We start from the raw sequence: 20,413 nt of genomic DNA, 5'->3' as shown, positions 1-20,413 counted from the left end.
AGAGACAGATTGTGCTGATCACAAGATAAACTCCAAATCCATTTTCTGATAAAGCTGGTATTAATCCAAAGGAGGAACCGCAAAATTATGTGTAGCTTTCAAAAATACCCAGCTCTTTTCACTGGGGAAGATGGTACCAAAACAGGCACAAGGAAGTCAATATGGTCAATAGGAAGAGAGGGCAATTTAATGGTTATGGTCATTATCCTTTCAGCTAGTACCATGATCAGAATTACTGTATGTTGCTTGATTGGCTGCCAGCAGCATCAGATAAACCGGAGTTGCTTTATTGCTGCCCTGCTGCTTCCAATGTGTTTTTCTGCTCTGGTTTGTTCTTATTTGATAACGAATGCTAACAAATGTGATTAGATTTGACTGCCACCATGTTGATAGCACCAGACACACATATAAGATCCCTTTCAGCCCCACTTCCTAGCTCAAGCATAAACAAGTCCTTCCGAATCCCCTCCCTGCAGGACAAACCAAGTCACAGGTGCAAGCAGGAATGAGCGTGACAATTAATTGGCCTTTCCTATACTTATCCAATTATAGGAGATGCCCTCTCCAGCTGGAGAATAATCAGCACATAATCCCCTTAGGAGCAACTGCCCCCCCCCCCAATCACTGCCAGCCCTCCCACTGTTTGGCCGCCTCATGAGTGGGTGTGTGCCTGTTAAGAGGCAACAGGAAAGGCCAACAGACCTACTTATTGAGAGGCATTAATTGGACAAATAGAAAATACCTGAAGCTGCACTACAGGCAAAATAGACTGGAAAGGCCTCTTGGGACTCTACCTCACAGAAATGGAGGTCCTCCCGACTTCACACCAGACACTGCATAAATGCAGCAGTAACTGCTTCTTTAGAGCAGTCTAGGGCATTGCCACAATTGGGATCCCTGCCAATGAAGCGGGTATAAATAAGTTTGCTGAAAGGTGTGAAATCTACAGGGGCTGCCAACTGAGTTTCATGGGCTGCCACCCCCAAATATTGGTGCTACTTGCACTTTTAAAAAGAAACATTTTTAAAAGAAACTTTTAAAAAGAAACAGTTATGTTATTGAATGCAGACTTTTTGGATTCTATGTTTGTTTTTGGGTTGTGGGGAGTCTTTTGTCTAGAAATTATATTCCTTTTCCAACAAGCCTAAGATCTATCTTTTTCTCTTAGAACAAAAACTAGTGTTACTGTTCAAAGAAACCAGAGCTAATGGATAATCATCTATTAGAACTAGCAAAAAAAAAACATTACCCTACATTATATGAACATAAAACCCCTGTGTCAGTGCTGAGAAACCTATACCTCATAAAATGTTGCTAAACTGTGAATTTCATCTGTTGTTGTAATTTTGATCAACACACTGGCATGATGATAGTAGCCATTCATCAACCTCTGGATGATCAAATCTTCTGCCTATTCTATAGCCTGTCAGGCCATTGAACCTAACACTATACTATTTATTCTGACTATCAGTGGCTCTCCAAGGTTACAGGAGAAGATCTTCCCATCATCCTTTTAACTAGAGGTTCTGGGGACTGTGGAATATTTTTTTTATGTCCCATGCATGTAGTAGCATAATTTGCTTGAACTATTCCAACACTCTGCAAATACCTCTATCACACTACAGAATGCCTACATTTTCTCACGCCCTAATCCTAACTGTAACCTTGTTATGAACACAAGACCAGATGAATATCTAAGTATCAAGAAACCTGTCACAGAACACAAGAAACCTTTCTTGCCCGCAACATTATTTACTACATTGATATGATGAGAGTCTTAGATAACATATAACGGATCTCCCCATCTTCCATCCAGGCACTTAACAGCCTCAGAAATCTTCAGGAAGATTGCTTCAACTTATACATTTAGTGTTCTGGATTGAGTCTATAGCATGGTTTCCCCCTCCACACACATATGTGTGTATAGCCTTTAGTATCTACCAGGGTTTGGTTTCAGGATTCCTGTGGATTCCAAAATCTGTGTATGCCAAAGTCCCATTATGCACAATAGCATAGTAAAATGATGTCCCTTAAATAAAATGGCATAATCAAGATTTGCATTCTGTAATTTTATTTTGAAATATTTTCAAGGTAGGAATAGTAGCTGAGGGAGTCAGCAAGCAGTCGTCCAAACAAATAACTTTTCCAAGTTCTGGATTTTCTCCAAGTATTCTGGAAAGCAAATGGATAGCCAGTAGAGATCGCAGCATAGCTTCTACCTGTCAGCCTCTGTAACCTTACCACCCCAGCCTATGGGGTACAGAATATTCAACACAAATACTGCAAGAGATGTACTTCACAGTTCACTTTTCTCTGTCTGATTCTAAGGAGGTACCAGACATTTAGCAGTTCATTTGACCCAGGGATTCTCCCTTGATTGTTCTGCCTTTCATCCGTTCTGGGAGCATTACAATTGTGTGGGGAGATGGGAAGTTAAGCATGCATAATTATGAAATACTTGAAAGCTTTCACAGCACAGTGGTGCTATGCAATTTGATACAGAATGGCTAGATCTTTGTACAGGTCTTTTGTTCTCATTTTTCACAATATGTAGTATTTACAGAAGCAGACAAGGAAAAAAGGGGAATGAGGGAGGAAAGGAAGGAAGAAAGGAAGGTAGGTAGGAAGGTAGATAGATAGATAGATCTGGCAATCCATCCTGAAACTACTAAGCAAAAAGCAAAGTGTAAATACTGCATCCAAGTCATCTATATGGAAACTTGTTGCTCAGGGCCCAGTATAAACACATCATGTAAAGCCTGCTTGGTATTTTAGCCACGGGATTGCTCTTTCTTCTTCAACCCCAGTTGCTCACTGACAGCCACTACACATCTTTTCATTAACTATTCAGATCATGTGCTGAGGCTTCTCAGAAACCAATCTCATGCACATTAGTCCTGCTTGTTGTGTGGCTAAGCAGGACTCACTGACTGGAGTACAATACTGAAGGAGGAAGTTCCAAGTTGAATATTCTAAGCTGTGTGCCTGAAAATTTGCTTTCTAATTTGACATCACAGCTGGAATATATACTCATTTTACATTAGGAACACTTTCCTATACAACTGCACAAGTGAATATGCAATTCTGTGGAGGGAAATCAGAACTCTGTAAGGTGATCCAGCTCCCAACTCATAACCATGATTGAACCTTTTCACCTGCTGCAAATGGGAATATGGATGTGGGTTGGAAAATATGAAGGAATTTAGCAACACAGGTCTGCTGAAATTCCTGGAGACTCAAATCAATAACAGCAAAATTCCTACCTATCTGCAAATAGTAAAGGGAAGCACTTAGAAAAAACTCATGTATTCTGCACAGCATTTTGTTTATTTTTTATATTTATGTTTCACCTTTCCTGCAACAAGCACAAAGCAGGGCCCTTGTGGATTCTTCCAACTCTGTGATTCCATGTCTCTCCTCATCTCTATTTTATGCTTACAACAATCCTGACTAATATGGCCAGGCTGAAAGATACTGACTGGCTTAAGTTGACCTCTATGAGTGGGGCCTGAATCTGCATTCTTTTTGAGGACTGAAATTTGGCTCTTCCATGTCCCAGACAAATACTGTATTTTAGCCACTAAAAACCCTGTACCAAAGTAGCAAAGCTAATAAATTTGCATCATTTAGAAGGCATGGCTAACATTTTCACCAGCAAGGCAAGGCAAGATTTTCCTAGCTGTTCATTTTATCTGCTACGATAATAAATTCAGTACAGAAATCATGTTCCAAATGTCAATGAAGAACTGCTCCGCAACAGTTTAATTTCATGGGAGAGGCCTCTTAGCCTTGGATTAGGAAAGCTGTCAGTGATTTCTTCTAAAATGCAGGAACAATCAAAATGGCAATGAAGGTTGCCTGGCCCTGTCCCAACTAGGGTAATTCCATGCTGCAGACACTCAACTCTTGCTGTGTCTGCAACTGGATTCATGTAGCCTTATTTTTGGCAATCTAGTACATACTGTGAGGTGGCTTCTCTCCCTTAAAAAATCTAACTCCAGTATAGGGGACCTCATGCATTCCAATCTTCAGGATTTCCACTCCCAGAAGGCCCAGGAATCACAGCTACTGGCAAAGGGATTACTGTATGAGTATAAACTGAGTTTTTCAGCCCTTTTTTAGGGCTGAGAAAGCCCCCCCCCCCTAGGTTTACACTTGAGTGAGGGTTCTGGTTGGCTTATATTCGGGTTGGCTTATACTCAAGTATATAGGTAATCAGCATTGGACAGTCTTATCTTAAATTACAATTTTATGTAAATATTCAAAAACATTTAACCTGCGAAAGTCTCAATTAATGTATTTTCTTGGTATCTACTTTTATTTTTATTTTTGAAATTTACCAGTAGCTGCTGCATTTCCCACCCTCGTCTTAATACTTGAGTCAATAAATTTTCCCAGTTTTTTTGTGGTAAAATTAGGTGCCTCGGCTTATATTCGGGTCAGCTTATACTCGAGTATATATGATATGGGCATTGTAGCTGGAAACATCTAGAATATCCTGCTCTAGGCTTGGAGGTCTGCCAAACATGCATGCCTTATCAACTTCACCATTTCTTCAGCAGGCTTCTGTCATTCTTCTTCAGTACCTGTAGTGTATGCATATTTAAAAAGTGATAGACCTGGGTAGTATCACAGCACAAGAAAAATGTTATACCTTCAGATTAGATAGAGAACCTGACACATAAACAATTCTTAGTATGTTAAGATATGTAAGATCTTCTCCGCTTCCATTGCAAAATATTTATCAAAAGGAATTTGGGATATTCCTAAATTATTTATACTGTGTTTTGAAAGAGGTGCCTCTCACCATTTGAGTGCAAAAGACAAAAGGGATGACATAACAGAGTGAAAACAATACTATGGAGATGAACCTCTCGATGGCCACCCACTTAGGTCACAACATCGGCATGTTCCCTTCTTTCATTTTGTAGGATTAACCAAATCCTGTTTTCTTTAAGCTGTTTACAATTGCTTCCCCAGAAATGATGGAGCAGTTTTCAGTAAATTTCAAATACCTAAGGAATACATTCTTAGAGAAATTACTCTCTAAGATCAAGATATTGAAAGATGATCCACTTCTCTATAAATCTACCCACACAATCTCAATTATTGCCCACGGCCTCTGTCTTCAGAGGTTTGGCTGCCTAGGACAGGTAATAAGATCTTTGCAGGAGTGACTTCAAGATTATAGAATTTCTTCCCTTGGAAACTCCAACTGGCTCCTCTCTAAAGGCAAGCAGTGAAGAAAATTTCCATTTAACAGGTTGTTTTAATTACTCTTTCCTGACTCTCATGTTTTGTTTAATTGTTTTTGCTGTTTCTTTCAAGTCTCTATTTTATAAGCTCTATTACTATGTTTTACTGCTGTTGTTTTACATTTCATAAGTATCCTTCTGAAACTCTGGTGTATATATTTTAAAAATATAATATTCCTCCTAGATTATGGGCACAAGCTATTTTTCACCTCAAGAACTACATTCCCTTGCAGTCCACCTGCCAAGCAATACATGCCAGGAGTGAACAGGCTGGAGAAGGAAAGTTTAGGTTTTTCCACCTCACTCACTATAACCTTCAAAATTACAAAAAGTAATGAGGCTTGATAAAAAGACTCATGTTGGAACTGAAGGCTCATGTGAAGAATTTGAAGTGTGTGTACATGTGTCTGTGTGTGTTAATGAGAGTGTGATAAAAGCCTCTGATCAGTAATTTGAAAAGTGCAATAAAGGATACAAATTAATATGACTGACAAATGGAAGGGCCCAGGATTATGTTTTGAATCACGTGATTTTAGTTAATGCTTTAATAATTGATGTTTTTAGCTGCTTGTATAATATGTAAATGTATGGAATCAAATTTTTGCCTGTTGTAAGGTTGCTCTGAGTCCCCTTTGGGGTGAGAAGTACAAATGCAGTAAATAAATAAATAAATGTGTTTTATGAATGGGTACAATTGAGGAGAGGAGGGCACAGGTTGCATGCAATCCCTGGGCCACTGTTTGCCTATCCATGACATAAGCTCTTTCTAAAGGAGCGCTATGTAATGAGCTGTAAAGAGGAAGATACAATATAATAAATGTAGCAAGGGAATATATTGAACATTATATTTTCCTGTTTGTATGCATTCTGAATTAAGTCCAAAAAGAAGGGAAAATCCATATAATAGTCAAAGATGCATGTCTTTATTGTGTGCCAACATCCGGATGCCAATCTGGTGGAACAGTGTAGAAAGCCTAGCATCTTTGATACTTCTTTAGTTCTTTTGGCATGTACCCAAGATCTTCTGTTCCTCTGATACACTTTCAGAACTTCAGTAACAACAAGCAAAGAGGTAAGCTATGCTGTCAAGACTGATGGGGTGGCAATGTTGAGTTTCAGGTAGCATGAAAAAAAAATTCCACCACCCATCCAAGAACTTACTTTATCAACACACAAAATTTGTATGAGTAACTATAACCCACATTAAACTATGAAAATCAGGTTCTGGCTTTTCCATTCATACCATCTGTTATGGTTTCCCAAATGCATCCTGTCTGAAGTGATCTTTTGTATTCACTGAACTTTGAAGCTGTGGGGATGGCATGTCTGAGGAATTTAGGCAAAACAACAGATTGTTAGGATATTAGAGGGAGTAGCCTATGTGACTAACACCGAGATGTGCAACATGTAGGGGTTGCCACCACCTTTCAATCATGAAGCTCACTAAGACAAATTGAAAATGTCACTCCTTCTTTATGCTTTCTATGAGACTAATCTGATTCCACTACTCCAGAGTGTTGCAGGAAGAGTGCTGACTCCAAGTATGTTATTTCTGTAAATGTTTTAATTGTATTTCAGCATGCTTTTATGTTTTAGTTGTATTTGTTTATCTCTGAAATTTACTGCTTTTAAGTGCAATTTTTAACATGAAGTCAGGATATGAGTTCAACTGATGGACAGATAGTCAGACACATAGCGAAAAGAAGTAGAACAAAAGAATAATGCAATAATATCTCCAAAATATGGCACTTACCTCCCTCAACTTGTCCATTTCATTCTGAAGAACCTGCTTAGCTAACTCACTCTCAATGAGTCGTTGGCGCAAGTCTTCATTCTCCTCCTCAAGCTTAATCCGCTTTTTCTCCACTGCCTCAAGTTCATTATGGAGTCGTACAGAGACGTCTTTTGCTACCTGCAAACACAACAACGGGTATCATGAAACTTCACCCTCAAACCAAAACATAATGCCCAAGTTCATTACCACAATACAGCAGGCGTATATAGAGTCAACCACCCTTAGGCTCATTGTTTTGATCCAAGGTATACAGCCCACCCAGAGTACCTCTACTTCTTGAGCACTAACACGAGGCTGATCATAGTTTTCCTAATTTGTGGCCTTTAAGTACTGTTGGACTGCAACTTCTCTCTCCTATCACCACTTGCTCTGCTAGAGAGCATGTGAACTGCAGTCAAAGATCATCTGAAGAACTGTGCATTCCCTGCACTAATTTAGAAAGACTTACTTCCAAAATACATGCTGTTCTAGTAGGATTCATGTACACCTTACAGCAGAAGTGAACAAATGCTTCACAATGATCTAGTACTGATGGCTGTCTAGGTCCCCGTGTGAGCCGCCCTGAGTCCCTTTGGGGAGATGGTGGCGGGATATAAGAATAAAGTTGTTGTTGTTGTTGTTGTTGTTATTAACCTGTGACAGGTTAACATGGGTTGCTATCTTTGAACTTTTGAAAAGGAGCAATGCCAATGCCCTCTCAAGCTTTCTCAAAACTAGGTTATTGAAACAAAGAAATGTTGAGTGGGGGGTTGTATATAAAAAAGCACCCTGACAGCTTAGCTGTGGTAGTAAAACATTCCTGGGTGACTGTGTACCCAGAAGCACCCTTCACCCTTCTTCCAGGAAGCATGCATCTCCCCAGTAAATCACCATACAAAAACATAATACTAGTTAAACATGATACTAGTTGTTGGTTCTTACATACATAGGTCATTTTAAAGCATACTGAACAACCTAACATTTGTACACTGCTGTATTTGTACAGAGCATGTAGTGCAGCAACTAACCAAACTTTACTCAATTTGTAAAATTTTAAATTCAAGTCTTTAATTAATTTATACCCTATTGTTAGAATAGACCCATTTTTAAATAAGACAAACTACCTCTGCCCATAGCCTAACAAGCAGAGATCAAGAGAAGGAACAAGCTTAAATTTGTCTGTACTAATAACATTGAATTAATACAGACATGTTTAAGCTTAAGATATGAAAAGTCACCTAGAGAGAACTTCTACAGGTTCCATGGCAGCTTTTTCATCCAACATCACCAATCCACTTCTATCATGATTGCAGAACTGTGTCCTTCTCTTTGTGAAGGGCTGAAATATTTTGTGAATATACAGTGCCTTAATACATTTTTATTTATTTATTTATTTACAGTATTTATATTCCACCCTTCTCACCCCGAAGGGGACTTAGGACGGATCACATTATATACATATAGGGCAAACATTCAATGCCCATATACACATAGAACCGAGACAGAGACAGACGTAGAGGCAATTTAACCTTCTCCTGAGGGGATGTTCGATTCTGGCCACAGGGGGGAGCAGCTAATAAGAAGCAAACACTGAATAGAGAAGGAGGACTCAGTGGTTACGGTTATTGTTGTTGTTGTTGTGTGCCTTAACTTATGGTGGCACTAAGGTGAACCTATATAACCGGGGGGGGGGGGAGTTGCGAGGTTTGTTCAGAGGGATTGCCATCACCTTCTGAGGCTGAAAGAATGCGACTTATCCAAGGTTAACCCAGTTGGTTTCTGTGCCCAAACAGGGATTAAAACTCTGCTCTCTAGAGTCATAGTCCAATGTTCAAACTACAACACCATGCTGGCTATTAAGTAAATAATGCTTCTAGATAATATTGAAAAGGGTCATGGAAATCACCAACAAGGGAACAAATGAGCAGTGTCTACACTTAATATTAGTATCTTGCTAAATTTGCACAATAAACCAAAGTATGGAGAGAAGAAATCACTTGCACTTCCACTTGGTTTTCTCATCCCTGCAATAGCAAAGTGCCCATCAGTATTCTGCTTAATTATTCTTTATGCTTTGCTGCACAGCCTAAGAAAAAAATGAGAGCCTTTGCAGAACAGATCCTGTCTGCAACTGTGCTATAAACATCAGCTGCTCTGGTTGTGGGAAATAAAATAAGTGTCATATACATGATGTGCTTACTGTGGCACCAGAAGTTTTCAAATATGCATGTCAGCATGCTTCAGAAAAGAACTCTGACCATGAATTATGGGAAATCTAAATGTAAATCTGTCTCATCAGTGCATCAAGATGTGTCAAGGTCACCTCCCATAATTTCTTTCAGAATCCACAAGAAAAGAAGCAAGGGAAAGCAAGCTAGCATTGCCACATTATCTTCTGAGAGCTTTCTCCCATAAGTCAAAATAAAACAGTTTAAAAAATTGATTAAAGGGAAGAATATGGACCAAAGGTTAAAGGGAGTTGTTTAGAGGGGGGTTGTCATCACATTCTTCTGAGGCTAAAAGAATGTGATTGGCCAAGGTTAACCCAGTAGGTTTCTGTGCCCAAACAGGGATTCAAACTCTGATCTCCAGAGTCATTGTCCTAGACAAAATATCCTAAACAAAATGCTGTTCACAGATTCTAACATCAGCTCAAAAAGCATATTTTAGCATCAACAGCAATGACTGAGTGCATAACAAAACACATATTATTGTGAAAGGAAAAGCAGATTCCAACAAAACTTGGTAACAGGGTATAGATCAAGGGAGGCAAAAGAGTGCTCATGAAGGTCTGTGACAGTCCCTCAAAACATTAGGTACCATGCAAATATAGTGACTCGTTCTTGTGTCGCCAGTCTAAACTTGTTCAATATGCAATCAGTCATTTCCAGCTGTTTTCCAGCTAAAAAAGGTGGCCAAAAGCCACGTCACTTGGCATGTCAGGCATGCAAATAGCTGGCACTTTCTAGCGTGACTGAGCAGGGGTGAACAATGGTTCTCATCACTGCTCAGTTGCAACACAATATGTAGATTGTGTAATTGAAGCATAGCCAGAAAACCTACTCAAGTCACCTTCTGCAGCAATTTCCCTTGAGAGTCTTAACTAATGTTGACTTATGCTGGGACTCCAGTTCTATCATGACCACCTAATATGGCCAGCTACTTAGACTGGAGATGATGCAGTTCTGGTCTTGTACAGTGGTGGCATGCAACGCCGTCTCCCCTTGCACGTGCACCATTGCCCGGCCCCCATTCGCCCACTCACTCAACTGCCCCGCCTGCTCGCCCATTTGCCCCTTGCTCACTCACTCTTGCCCCCCCCCCCCCGTTTTGGGGCACTCCATCTCTAAAAAGTTCACCATCACTGGTCCAATATATCTGGAAGCCACAAGGCTGGAGGATCCTGCTACTACAAAAAGAGTAGATTAATGTGACAACTATTAAATATTCATTTATATTCAGCCTTTCTCCCAGAGTAGGACCCAAGGCAACTGGCAAAAAAAAATCAATAAATACACAACAATTAAATTTTAACCTATATGGGAGGAAATTAAATGCATGTTGAGCAGCTTGAGCTGAACTTCCAGGCATTTGAACACTCTGGATCTTACTTGGACTAAGAGAACTAGATAAAAATGTCAGAAGTTAGGCATGATATAATTTTTACATTTCTTCTGTGAAGTCTGGAACCCTGAAGGAAGACTCTTCCTTTAACAGCACAGATATCTCCAAAAACATGTGTAAACACAGGAAGCTGCGAGTAATGCCACAATGCTGATTAACTCAAAATCATCATTTAGCAAAACCAGAGGAAAGAATTCTAGCCTCTAGGCGCAGCCGGCGCTTGACCTTTTTAGTAATAATGTGCTCACAATATGGCTCTGTTTGATAACTGGGTATTCTTTTATCGCATTCTAAGAAAAAAATAGAGATTGAAAAAATTTAATTACCACAATTCCCCCTTTCTGTCTAAAAAAAAAAAAAAGCCCAGGATATTTCATTTTATCATATGAGAGAGGGAGAGGGAGGAAGGAAGAAAACAAATGGGAATTTTTTAGCCATAAAATGCCCAGAAGTGGTTATGTCAGTTTCCTGGTATTTATTGATGGTCTCCCATCCAAGTACTAACCAGGCCTGACCCTTCTTAAACTCACAAATACAGCCTCTAATTGACTACTACTATTTCTTTTGCTTTATTCCCCATGTAAAATGTCATTTCTCTTCTTGCAAGTACCTTACAAGTTTTTCAGATAACATTTTTGCTGTTTTATTCCATCAGAGTAACTACTTCAAGGTGATGTGGTAAGTTAAAGTCAGTACCTAACCTCTTTGAGAGTAAACCAGGCCTCCTCTAAGCCAATGGTTCTCAACCTGTGGGTACCCGTGTGTTTTTGGCCTACAACTTCCAGAAATCCCAGCCAGTTTATCAGCTTTTAGGATTTCTGGGAGTTGAAGGTCAAAACATCTGGGGACCCACAGGTTGAGAACCGCTGCTCTAAGCTCAATCTGAGGGGAGGAGTCTATTTATGCCCAAAATATATCAAGAGTTTTTCCCAAGCAACAGGAATAAAAAAAAAATCACTGATTGCCAAACTATTAACAATTATTTAATAAAGACATCTAGATCTAGTAGATTTCACAAGCCAACCATTCTAAATGAACAGTGGGGTTTAATGGTTTAATAAATGGTTTATTGCAGAAACAGATAAAAAAAGGTTTTAACATCAAGATGTATAAATCAAACAAATAATTATCAAGCCATGAGTTATTACTGTATTATACCATGTCTTAAAGAGTGTGTTCCAGTAATTCATACAAATAAAATTTGAGCCAAATTACAATACAACCCTGATGCACCAGAATGCAATATTTTAGTTCCCCAGAGTCATATTTTGTTACACAATCCAAACAAAATTAGACTTACAATGTAGACATTATGTGATACATTTGTTAATAGTAGCATGCTTAGGCATTACTCATGAATGGAAGAAGACTCTATTGAAGAGCACTTATAAACAAATTTCCAAATATGATAGAAGTCAGAGAAAGCAGGCAATAAGGAGAAAATACCCAAGCCAGTCCATTATTAATAATCAACTTTATAATATTTAAAATGGAGACCCAATGTTATCAGATCTTGTCTGATCCTGGAAGCTACCCAGCATCAGTTCTGGTTAGTACTTGGATGGCAAAACCACCTCTGAATATTCCTTGCCTAAGACACACCTATGAAATTCATGGGGTCACCATAAGGCAACAGTGACTTGAAGGCACATACCAAGAGGGAGATGCACTCCATTCTTTGTCAGGAGTAATTTTAACAATTGATGAATGATGATGAATTAATGTAACTTTCTTTAATAGGGTATTGTTGTAACCACTGACATTATAATCCTCGTTTTTCTTTACATTTATTTTTAGCATTACTATGGCTATTGTAGAAGTAATAAGTAAGATATTATGGTACACTCCTCAGCAGATCAGAAATATTATTATTATTATTATTATTATTATTATTATTATTATTATTATATTTATTCAAAAACTACTTTTTTACTGCAATACAAATATGGTGGAGGTACAACTGTAAAGGTATGGTTCTGCTTCCTAGCAATTTGAAGACTTTAACAGCTTGAATAAAGGACTATGGGTTTTGGGAAACTATTTGGTTATGAGATCATGACTCGACATTTTATTTGGTTTTAATCTGTTTAATTGACTGATATGTGTTTTAATTGCTCATGTTTTAGATAGTTGATTTTGTTGAGATGTATTTTAATGTTTGTAAGCTGATTTGAGTCCCCTTTGGGGTGGAGAAAGCTGGGATAAAAATGAAGTATATAATAAATAATAAGGAAAACAGACTTTTTTCTTCTCTTTTTTCTCCTTGTCATATTACTACATTTTTTAAGATAGAAGAGCACTACTGAACTTTTACTTACAGAATCGGGAGATCATCATAATTTGTCCAATCCCCTGTTGGCCTTCCAGCGGCAGGCTAAAACCTTTTTATTCAGACAGACTTTTAAAGAAGAACATTTTTAAGAATCAGCCAGAGGGTGCTATATAATTTAACAGTTTTGATTGGTTTTATGTGATGTTGATTATTTGTTTTTAACAATTATATGTTTAATTCTCTTTTTAGTCTCATTTAAGAGAAGAAAGTGGGATTAATATAATAACAACAATAACAAGTAGTAGTAGTAGTAGTAGTAGTAGTAGTAGTAGTAATAGTAGTACGTTGTATTTGGGACAATATATTGGGAGTGGTTTTGCACCATAGTAGATGTGAAGGTCAAAGGGCAGGGACCCAGCATGTTATCAAATCAATGATAGACAGAACAGGTTGAATAAGTAAAGATTATATCGTAAAATATGGAAGATACACACATTGACCACAGTGCCACTGATGCTAGAAAAGAGGTTGCTCGATGCTTTATTTTTTGCAATTATTTATAGAAATCCTCACTATGTGAACTATAAATTAGTTTGCAGCCAAGATTTATTCAGAGCAATGATTTTAGCAGGAAAAGCAGTAATAGCATGGGGATGGAGAGACAAAAAAAGGATAACAGAAAAAGAGAACCATTACTTCTTTGATTAGGTCCAATCAGACATTATAGCATGCACAGTTCAAGAGGATATGCAGGAAGATAAAACAGAAGAAATTAAAGAGAAATGGGTGACCTACATCAGGGGTCCCCAAACTAAGGCCCGGGGGCCGGATGCGGCCCTCCAAGGTCATTTACCTGGCCCCTGCCCTCAGTTTTATAATATAATATTTTATATCATTTTTAATAATATAATATATTGTATATACATATAATATTGATAATAATATTATAATGTTATACAATATAATACTAATAATAATACTATATAATAATATTAATTATATGTTATATATTACATATAATATTACAGTATAGTGATATAGTTCAATATAGTAATATATAATGCTAATATTGTGCTATGCTAATAATATAATATATTGTATGTACATACAGCTGCTCTGAGTCCCCTTCGGGGTGAGAAGGGCAGGATATAAATGTAATAAATAAATGTAGTAAATGAATAAATAAATAATTTTCGACAATCCTAATTAACTTGACTATCTCATTGGCCAGAAGGAGGCCCACACTTCCCATTGAAATCCTGATAGGTTTATGTTGTTTACAATTGTTTTCATTTTTAAATATTGTATTGTTCTTTCGTTGTTGTTGTTGTTTTGCACTACAAATAAGACGTGCATTATGCACAGGAATTTGTTTGGGTTTTTTTTTTCTTCAAATGATAATTTGGCCCCTCCACAGTTTGAAAGATTGAGGACCGGCCCTCTGCTTTAAAAGTTTGAGGACCCCTGACCTACATGGAATGGATAGAAAGTGGTGAAGCCAATATAGATATTGTACAAATATCAAGAAAATTGTGTTCATGGTTAAAGATAAAAATATAGAGGAAAATTTGATAGGGGTATGGGGTGAATGGGGGGAAGAGAAAGAATAGTAACTCGTAAAAGTAATGAATAGATAATATAGAAATGTTTCATTATTTACAATGTGTATATGCAACAGCTGTCTATTACCTATTCACAGATTCTATTATTTACTTAATAAAAATATTTTTAATATTTTTAAAATCCTGTAAATTAGCTAGCAGACAACCTAGTAGCACCACAGCGACTATTATGGAATCAGCTGTGCTTGAAGCTTTACCAACACCATTAAGGAGGGGGGAAGCCCTAGTTATTTCCCATTTCCAGCAAGTGAATCACTTCATCCTGGCGAATGCTAAGGCAATCAGGAGGCAGCTGTTGGTGGCTTCAGGGTAGGAGAAGAAAAATGCAGCTTGACAAACATATGGAAACTATCACACCACATCCAGCTCAGAAGAAAAATAATCCCTGTGATGGCCCATATGGGCACTTCCAAAGAGGTTGAGGGAACACAGTAAACACCATATTTTATATCTTCACTCCTGCTTCTAAACACAGGCTGTTCCCATATACCTACAATAATGTTAGATTGCATACCACTAACCCTAGCTAACAAAATCAGTAACATTTGTTATGAATCTAACAATCTCAGTTTGACGTAGTGTAGCAGAGCGTGGTAATTAATATGTTTTTGCATCAGCAAGGAGTTCTAGAATTTTGAAATAATTATAATATTTTAAATGTCTCTAGTATTTATAAAATTTCCAATTTTATGGTTTATATTTTATAATCTCTTATGTCACTTTTTATGAACTTTTTATTATTTGTCAATTAAAAAGTAAATCCAATGCTGTGCATATAGTTCAAGGTGTATACAGCTTGGGTACAACTGGACTCCACAGCAGCTCCTCCAAAATAGTGCTTGCCCTCCAGGTACATTGGGTCATAAAACCCATCATTCCAAACCAGTGTGGTCTGGCAGTATATCCTGGAAACATGGGAACTATAATCTAACACATCTGGATAGAGAAGTTCTCTACAGTCAAGCTTCTTAGTTCAGAACAATGAAGCTGCACATAGAGAGACTTCAATTATGAAGAGAACTAACTAAAGAAGAGGAGATAAGACAAACAGACTTTGCATGATGTGCTCTATTGTCTATTTGTTTTCCCCCTATTTATTGTTATATTTTTAATTTTTTAATTGGTTTTAATTTTGATTGTTTAATTACATAATTAACGTTTGTGTATGAGGTGAAGCTTTAGTTATGTTTATTTTTACTGTTGTAAACCACAATGAGTCCCTAATGACAAAAATAGGTGGAATGGAGATAATAATGATAACAGTATCTGAAACGCAAGCCATTAGGGACTAATAAAAGGAAGCCTGAAAAATGATATGCAAAAGGATAATTAACATAACTCCTAGGTGCAGTTCCACATAGTTTTACGCAAATCTAGAAGAAAATGCATGTTTCATCATTCCTATTAAATACTATATAACACAAAAAATATTTTTTTTCTCCTATCCTGAAAGACATGGCCAAGAAACAAACTCAGGAGTTGCCGAAACACATTCTGGGGCTTTTTTCTTTTTCTTTTTTTTTGTAGAAACGAGGACAAAAACATTCAGCCTGATACTGAAGCCTTTACAATGGTCAGGCAGTACCATTTGGGAACCATATGTGGGTGGGTAGTCTCCCCATAAGACTCTGCTTTGTTTGGAGTAGCAAACATATCTCTCTCATTCCTTGGAAATATCTCTAGACAGAAGCAGAAAAAAACTCTTGCATGAAATCCAGCAATGCTGCTGCCAGTCAATGTCAACAATATTGGGCTAGCTAGATGGAACAATGGTCTGAGTAGATTTAAGGTAACATCCTGTATTCATCTACAGCAGTGGTTCTCAATCTGTGGGTCCCCAGATGTTTTGGCCTACAACTCCCAGAAATTCCCACCAGTTTACCAGCTGTTAGGATTTCTAGGAGTTGATGGCCAAAACATCATGAGAACCACAGGTTGAGAACCACTGATCTACAGACTCCTATGGAAAAATAGACCTAATTAAGATTTTCCCTCTCCCCGTGTTCTCCTGATCCATAAGTGCTGGATCTAATAGTTTTCACAAGCCAACACTTTTAAATCAATAATGGAGGCATTGTGGTGCTACTTTGTACAAACATAAAAGCACAAGAAGACAGGTTTCTATGGCCCAATACCAGTTAATGTCACAATAAAAACACATTTTACAGGATCCCAGCAAGTGCAAATAGTTACTATATTTACTCTTAAGCAACCACACAAGCATATCCTCTTAATTATAGGGGCAGGGGGTGCTGGAAGCTTGGGTGGAATTGTCATCGGTCACTTGTGGCTTGCTTCATTTCCAGGATCAGTTGTGGTTTTTTTTGGTGCCTGGGATACTTGGCAGAAGAGTCACCCCTTTGTGCAATGGCTTCTCTCAGCTTAACCTCAAGTTTTGCTAAGCTTCCCACTGCAGTAAAGCAAAAAACCATTTATAGCTAAAGAAGAGTGGTATGGCAGTGTACCAGGAGAGGCCATCAGTGAGATGAGACCAATGCAAGTATACTAGCTGATCACACATGGATTTACAAGTAACGGGAACAATCAGCAGTAGTGGACGCTGCATGCATGGGCTGGAAAACCTCCATAATTGTGGAGACCATGTCCACAGTTTAATTTACCCATACTGAATGGGTAAATTTACCCATACTGGTCTTCCATGGGATTCGATGGTATGCTTCCCTTGGAAGTTACCACAGAGCTGGGTTGCAAAACCTAATTTCTATGGAAGGTACCTCTTTAAGAATCTCTACATTCTCCAAAGGAACTCTATTGTATGCTGGAACTGTAAGTAAGCTAATTTAATGGCATTAGATAATATCCACAGTTTCAAGCAACTCTGTTCCAACTCATCAATATGAGTATCTTGCTGTATTAGAAAATAATAGTTTCATGGTTGATTTTATACCAGAAATGGCATATTTCACTTGCACTGACTTTCTATATAAGTCTACCTCTTCATCATAAATGGGAAACATGTAGCCCTCTAAACAATGTTGAAATGTAACTTCCATTATGCATTGTTTATGGCCATGCTGGCCAGGTTTGGTTGAAGTTGTTGGGCTACAATATCCAGGGGGCATATTCCCCCCAACTGTGACCTACATTTTGTAGCATTTTATATTTTCTCTTTTTCTCTTTCTCTCAGCTAACTAAAATGCTGCAGGTAGTGACTATACACAGAAACTGGTTCACCTATTCAACTAAATGGCTTGTTCACATGAACTGACAAAATGGGTGGTATGTCTCATGTTGTCAGCCTAGTAGAGCCATGATATAAACAAATTCTTACACAGCACACTCCCAAAGAAACCATCTTCCTTTTCTTACTATGAATCCAGACCACAAAAGGCTCATTCCCACCTTTTCACAAGTAGATCTAGTATATGCACAACTGGGTGATTCACGCAAAACCGTAGACGGTGGCATCTTCTTGGTAAAATTACAAACTCGTGATTTATTAGAAAGTGACTGTTCAAAACCATGTAGAGATTATCAAGACTAGCCAGGGTACTATTTATGCAGGATGTTTATGAAAGCCACCCTTGGAGAATGTTCAAGCAGCTAAAACTAAAATTATCCTGTGTTTGTAATAATGGGAAAAGGAGTCCCCAAAGATTGCAGTGCTGTTAAAAGCCCAATCTACTTCTCAATAGAGTTCTAATTGGCCTGCTGCTTTCTTCTCTCATGCCAGTCATGCCAGCCACATCAGACATTCCAAACACATTACCTTATTCTTTTATACCCCAGCGGCTTGTGCTTCCATCTCCTATTGAATATCTATACCATTAGTTCAAGATGCTGTAGCCAAGAGACCACAGCAACAGAGCAAGCCTTACAAACATCCAAGAAGAGACAGGATTCTCCATGAGGCTCTGTTGGTATGCAATGCCAAGAAAGTGCCACACTAGAGCAATATATGCCATCCAGCTGGCCTCTACAATCATCCTGAACTAAGGCCTGCAGGCAGCTCAAGGGTGGGGCTCAGCCTCTTTGGTCAGCTGCTTAGTTGTCATGACTGTAAACTGAGCTGACAAGAAAGCATATTCTTATAGCTAACCCTTTTCTTGTCTCTGTACATCTTTCAGGAGCCTGAAAACTATACAATGGAAAAAGGTTGCTGGCTGGAAATAGGAACAAAACAGTAGAAGCAGAAGAAGGGTGGGAACATCTGTTCAGAAAAGCTGCAAACTGAAAGTATGCTATTTTGTTTGGGAAAAAACACATTCAGATTCACCTGAAGCTATGAAATCCTCTGGGTGGTCTTGTTTTTCAAGCTAACCACACCTCACAATGGTGTTGATGATGGTGACATGATTCTATGGAAACCATCATGTTTGATCTGTTCTCCAAAGAGAAGGGGCAGGCGCTGCTCTAAAGCTCAGTAGAAGAAAATGCAATGTGACACCACTTAAACACAACTTTCCCCTAGCAACTGCAGGATTGGTCAGTTCAAAATCCTAGAGTAAACACAGAAGGAATAAAGAGCTGCAGGAGATTTACTCTCCTAATGCATTTAAAATACAGCTAGTTGCTTGCTTGCTGCTCACTCTCACACAGAAGTTTGAACTAAAAAAATCCTTAGTAAGGATGCACGTTCCCCAGGTTTTCAAAAAAAGAAAACCAATTTAAAAATTCTACACCAAAGTAACTAACTGCACAAAGATAGTATCAATCTCAGAACATCTATGCAAATCAATAGTTTTTGCTATTATTTTTGTAATTTTTTTTAAAAAACCAGCTTCTCTTCATCTGAGTGACAAAGTGCTTTGTCAGACACAGAAACCCTTTCCTTGCCATTTACTTCTTTTCCAAGATTTCACTTATATAGAATGTATGATTCTCAGATGACGTTTGTCTGTTATAGATATTAAGTCTACACCTTAGAGAAGGAAGCCATAGCTAACTAGCAAACCACATGCTTTTTATATAGAAGGTCCCAGGATCTACTGACCCCTCCAAATGACCATGGTGGACTTCTGGGCCACTTATGGTTGCAAAAAAAGACCTCTTGAATCTACAACCGCTAAGGAATGAGCAGAAACATGGCAAAATTTTCCAAAATACGCACTAGAGCATGAATGGTATGACAGAGGTGAAAAACCTTGTAACCCCACACTTACCTTGACATCTTGTTCAAGACTGTGGATGAGCTCTCCATCCACCTGGCCAGTCTGTGCCACACGGAGACTGCGTCGCTCTGCCTTGCGGAGACGGTACTGCAAGATGCGGCAGGTCTTACTGGCCTGATCCAATTGCTGCCGGAGTTCCTGTAGTTGATAGACATCTTCCTCCATATAGACGTCTCTCATCTCCAGCATCTCGGCACGTAGTTCTTCAATCTCATCCTGGAGAAGACAACACAGTTCTCAATAGATGGCCAGAACAACTATAACAAAGCTGTCACATGAGGAATATTGTCTTTCTGTCAAAAATAACATAAAATCTAGAACGGAAGGTATTGGTGTTTGTATGTGTATGTGTTTATTAAACATTCCATAAATTCAAAATTGTTTGAAAGAAATGTAGTTCTTTCTCTCATATAATATGGTCAGGATACACTCCTATAAGCAGGGTGGAGCAAAAAACAAATCATGGGCTATATGCAGAAAAACAATCAACTCTTTTTGGATGTCCTCAGAATTTTTTAAGTTAACTGCTGAAATTTGGCTGCAAATTACTAAATGCTGAATGTACTAATCAATGGGATAATCAATATCATAGTCAATATCAGTTCAGTTAGTTCCTTTTAGTTGCAAGTGTCTTTGTCTCTGTGTGTGAATATGAGTGGGTTGTTGATAAGTGAGGAAGAATTTAATGAATGATGAATAATTATAATTTAATAAAATTCGTAATATTTAATGCA

At 38.2% G+C, this 20,413-nt stretch overlaps 1 protein-coding gene across 2 annotated transcripts in view; it reads right to left on the bottom strand.

Moving 5' to 3' along the window:
• The window catches only part of mtcl2 (microtubule crosslinking factor 2), a 107,985-nt gene that overhangs the window by 50,982 nt on the left and 36,590 nt on the right, over positions 1-20,413 (bottom strand). For both annotated transcript variants that reach the window (XM_062978782.1, XM_062978783.1), the window contains exons 2-3: positions 19,671-19,895; positions 7,009-7,167 (exon numbers count right to left, since the gene is read on the bottom strand). In XM_062978782.1, the coding sequence (XP_062834852.1) occupies positions 7,009-7,167; positions 19,671-19,895 (384 nt within the window). The remainder of the gene's footprint in view (positions 1-7,008; positions 7,168-19,670; positions 19,896-20,413) is intronic.

Source organism: Anolis carolinensis, chromosome 4, assembly GCF_035594765.1.
Source record: "Anolis carolinensis isolate JA03-04 chromosome 4, rAnoCar3.1.pri, whole genome shotgun sequence".
NCBI lineage: Eukaryota > Metazoa > Chordata > Lepidosauria > Squamata > Dactyloidae > Anolis > Anolis carolinensis.
The sequence above is the reverse complement of the archived record's forward strand: the minus strand, read 5'-3'. Positions and strand labels throughout refer to the sequence as shown.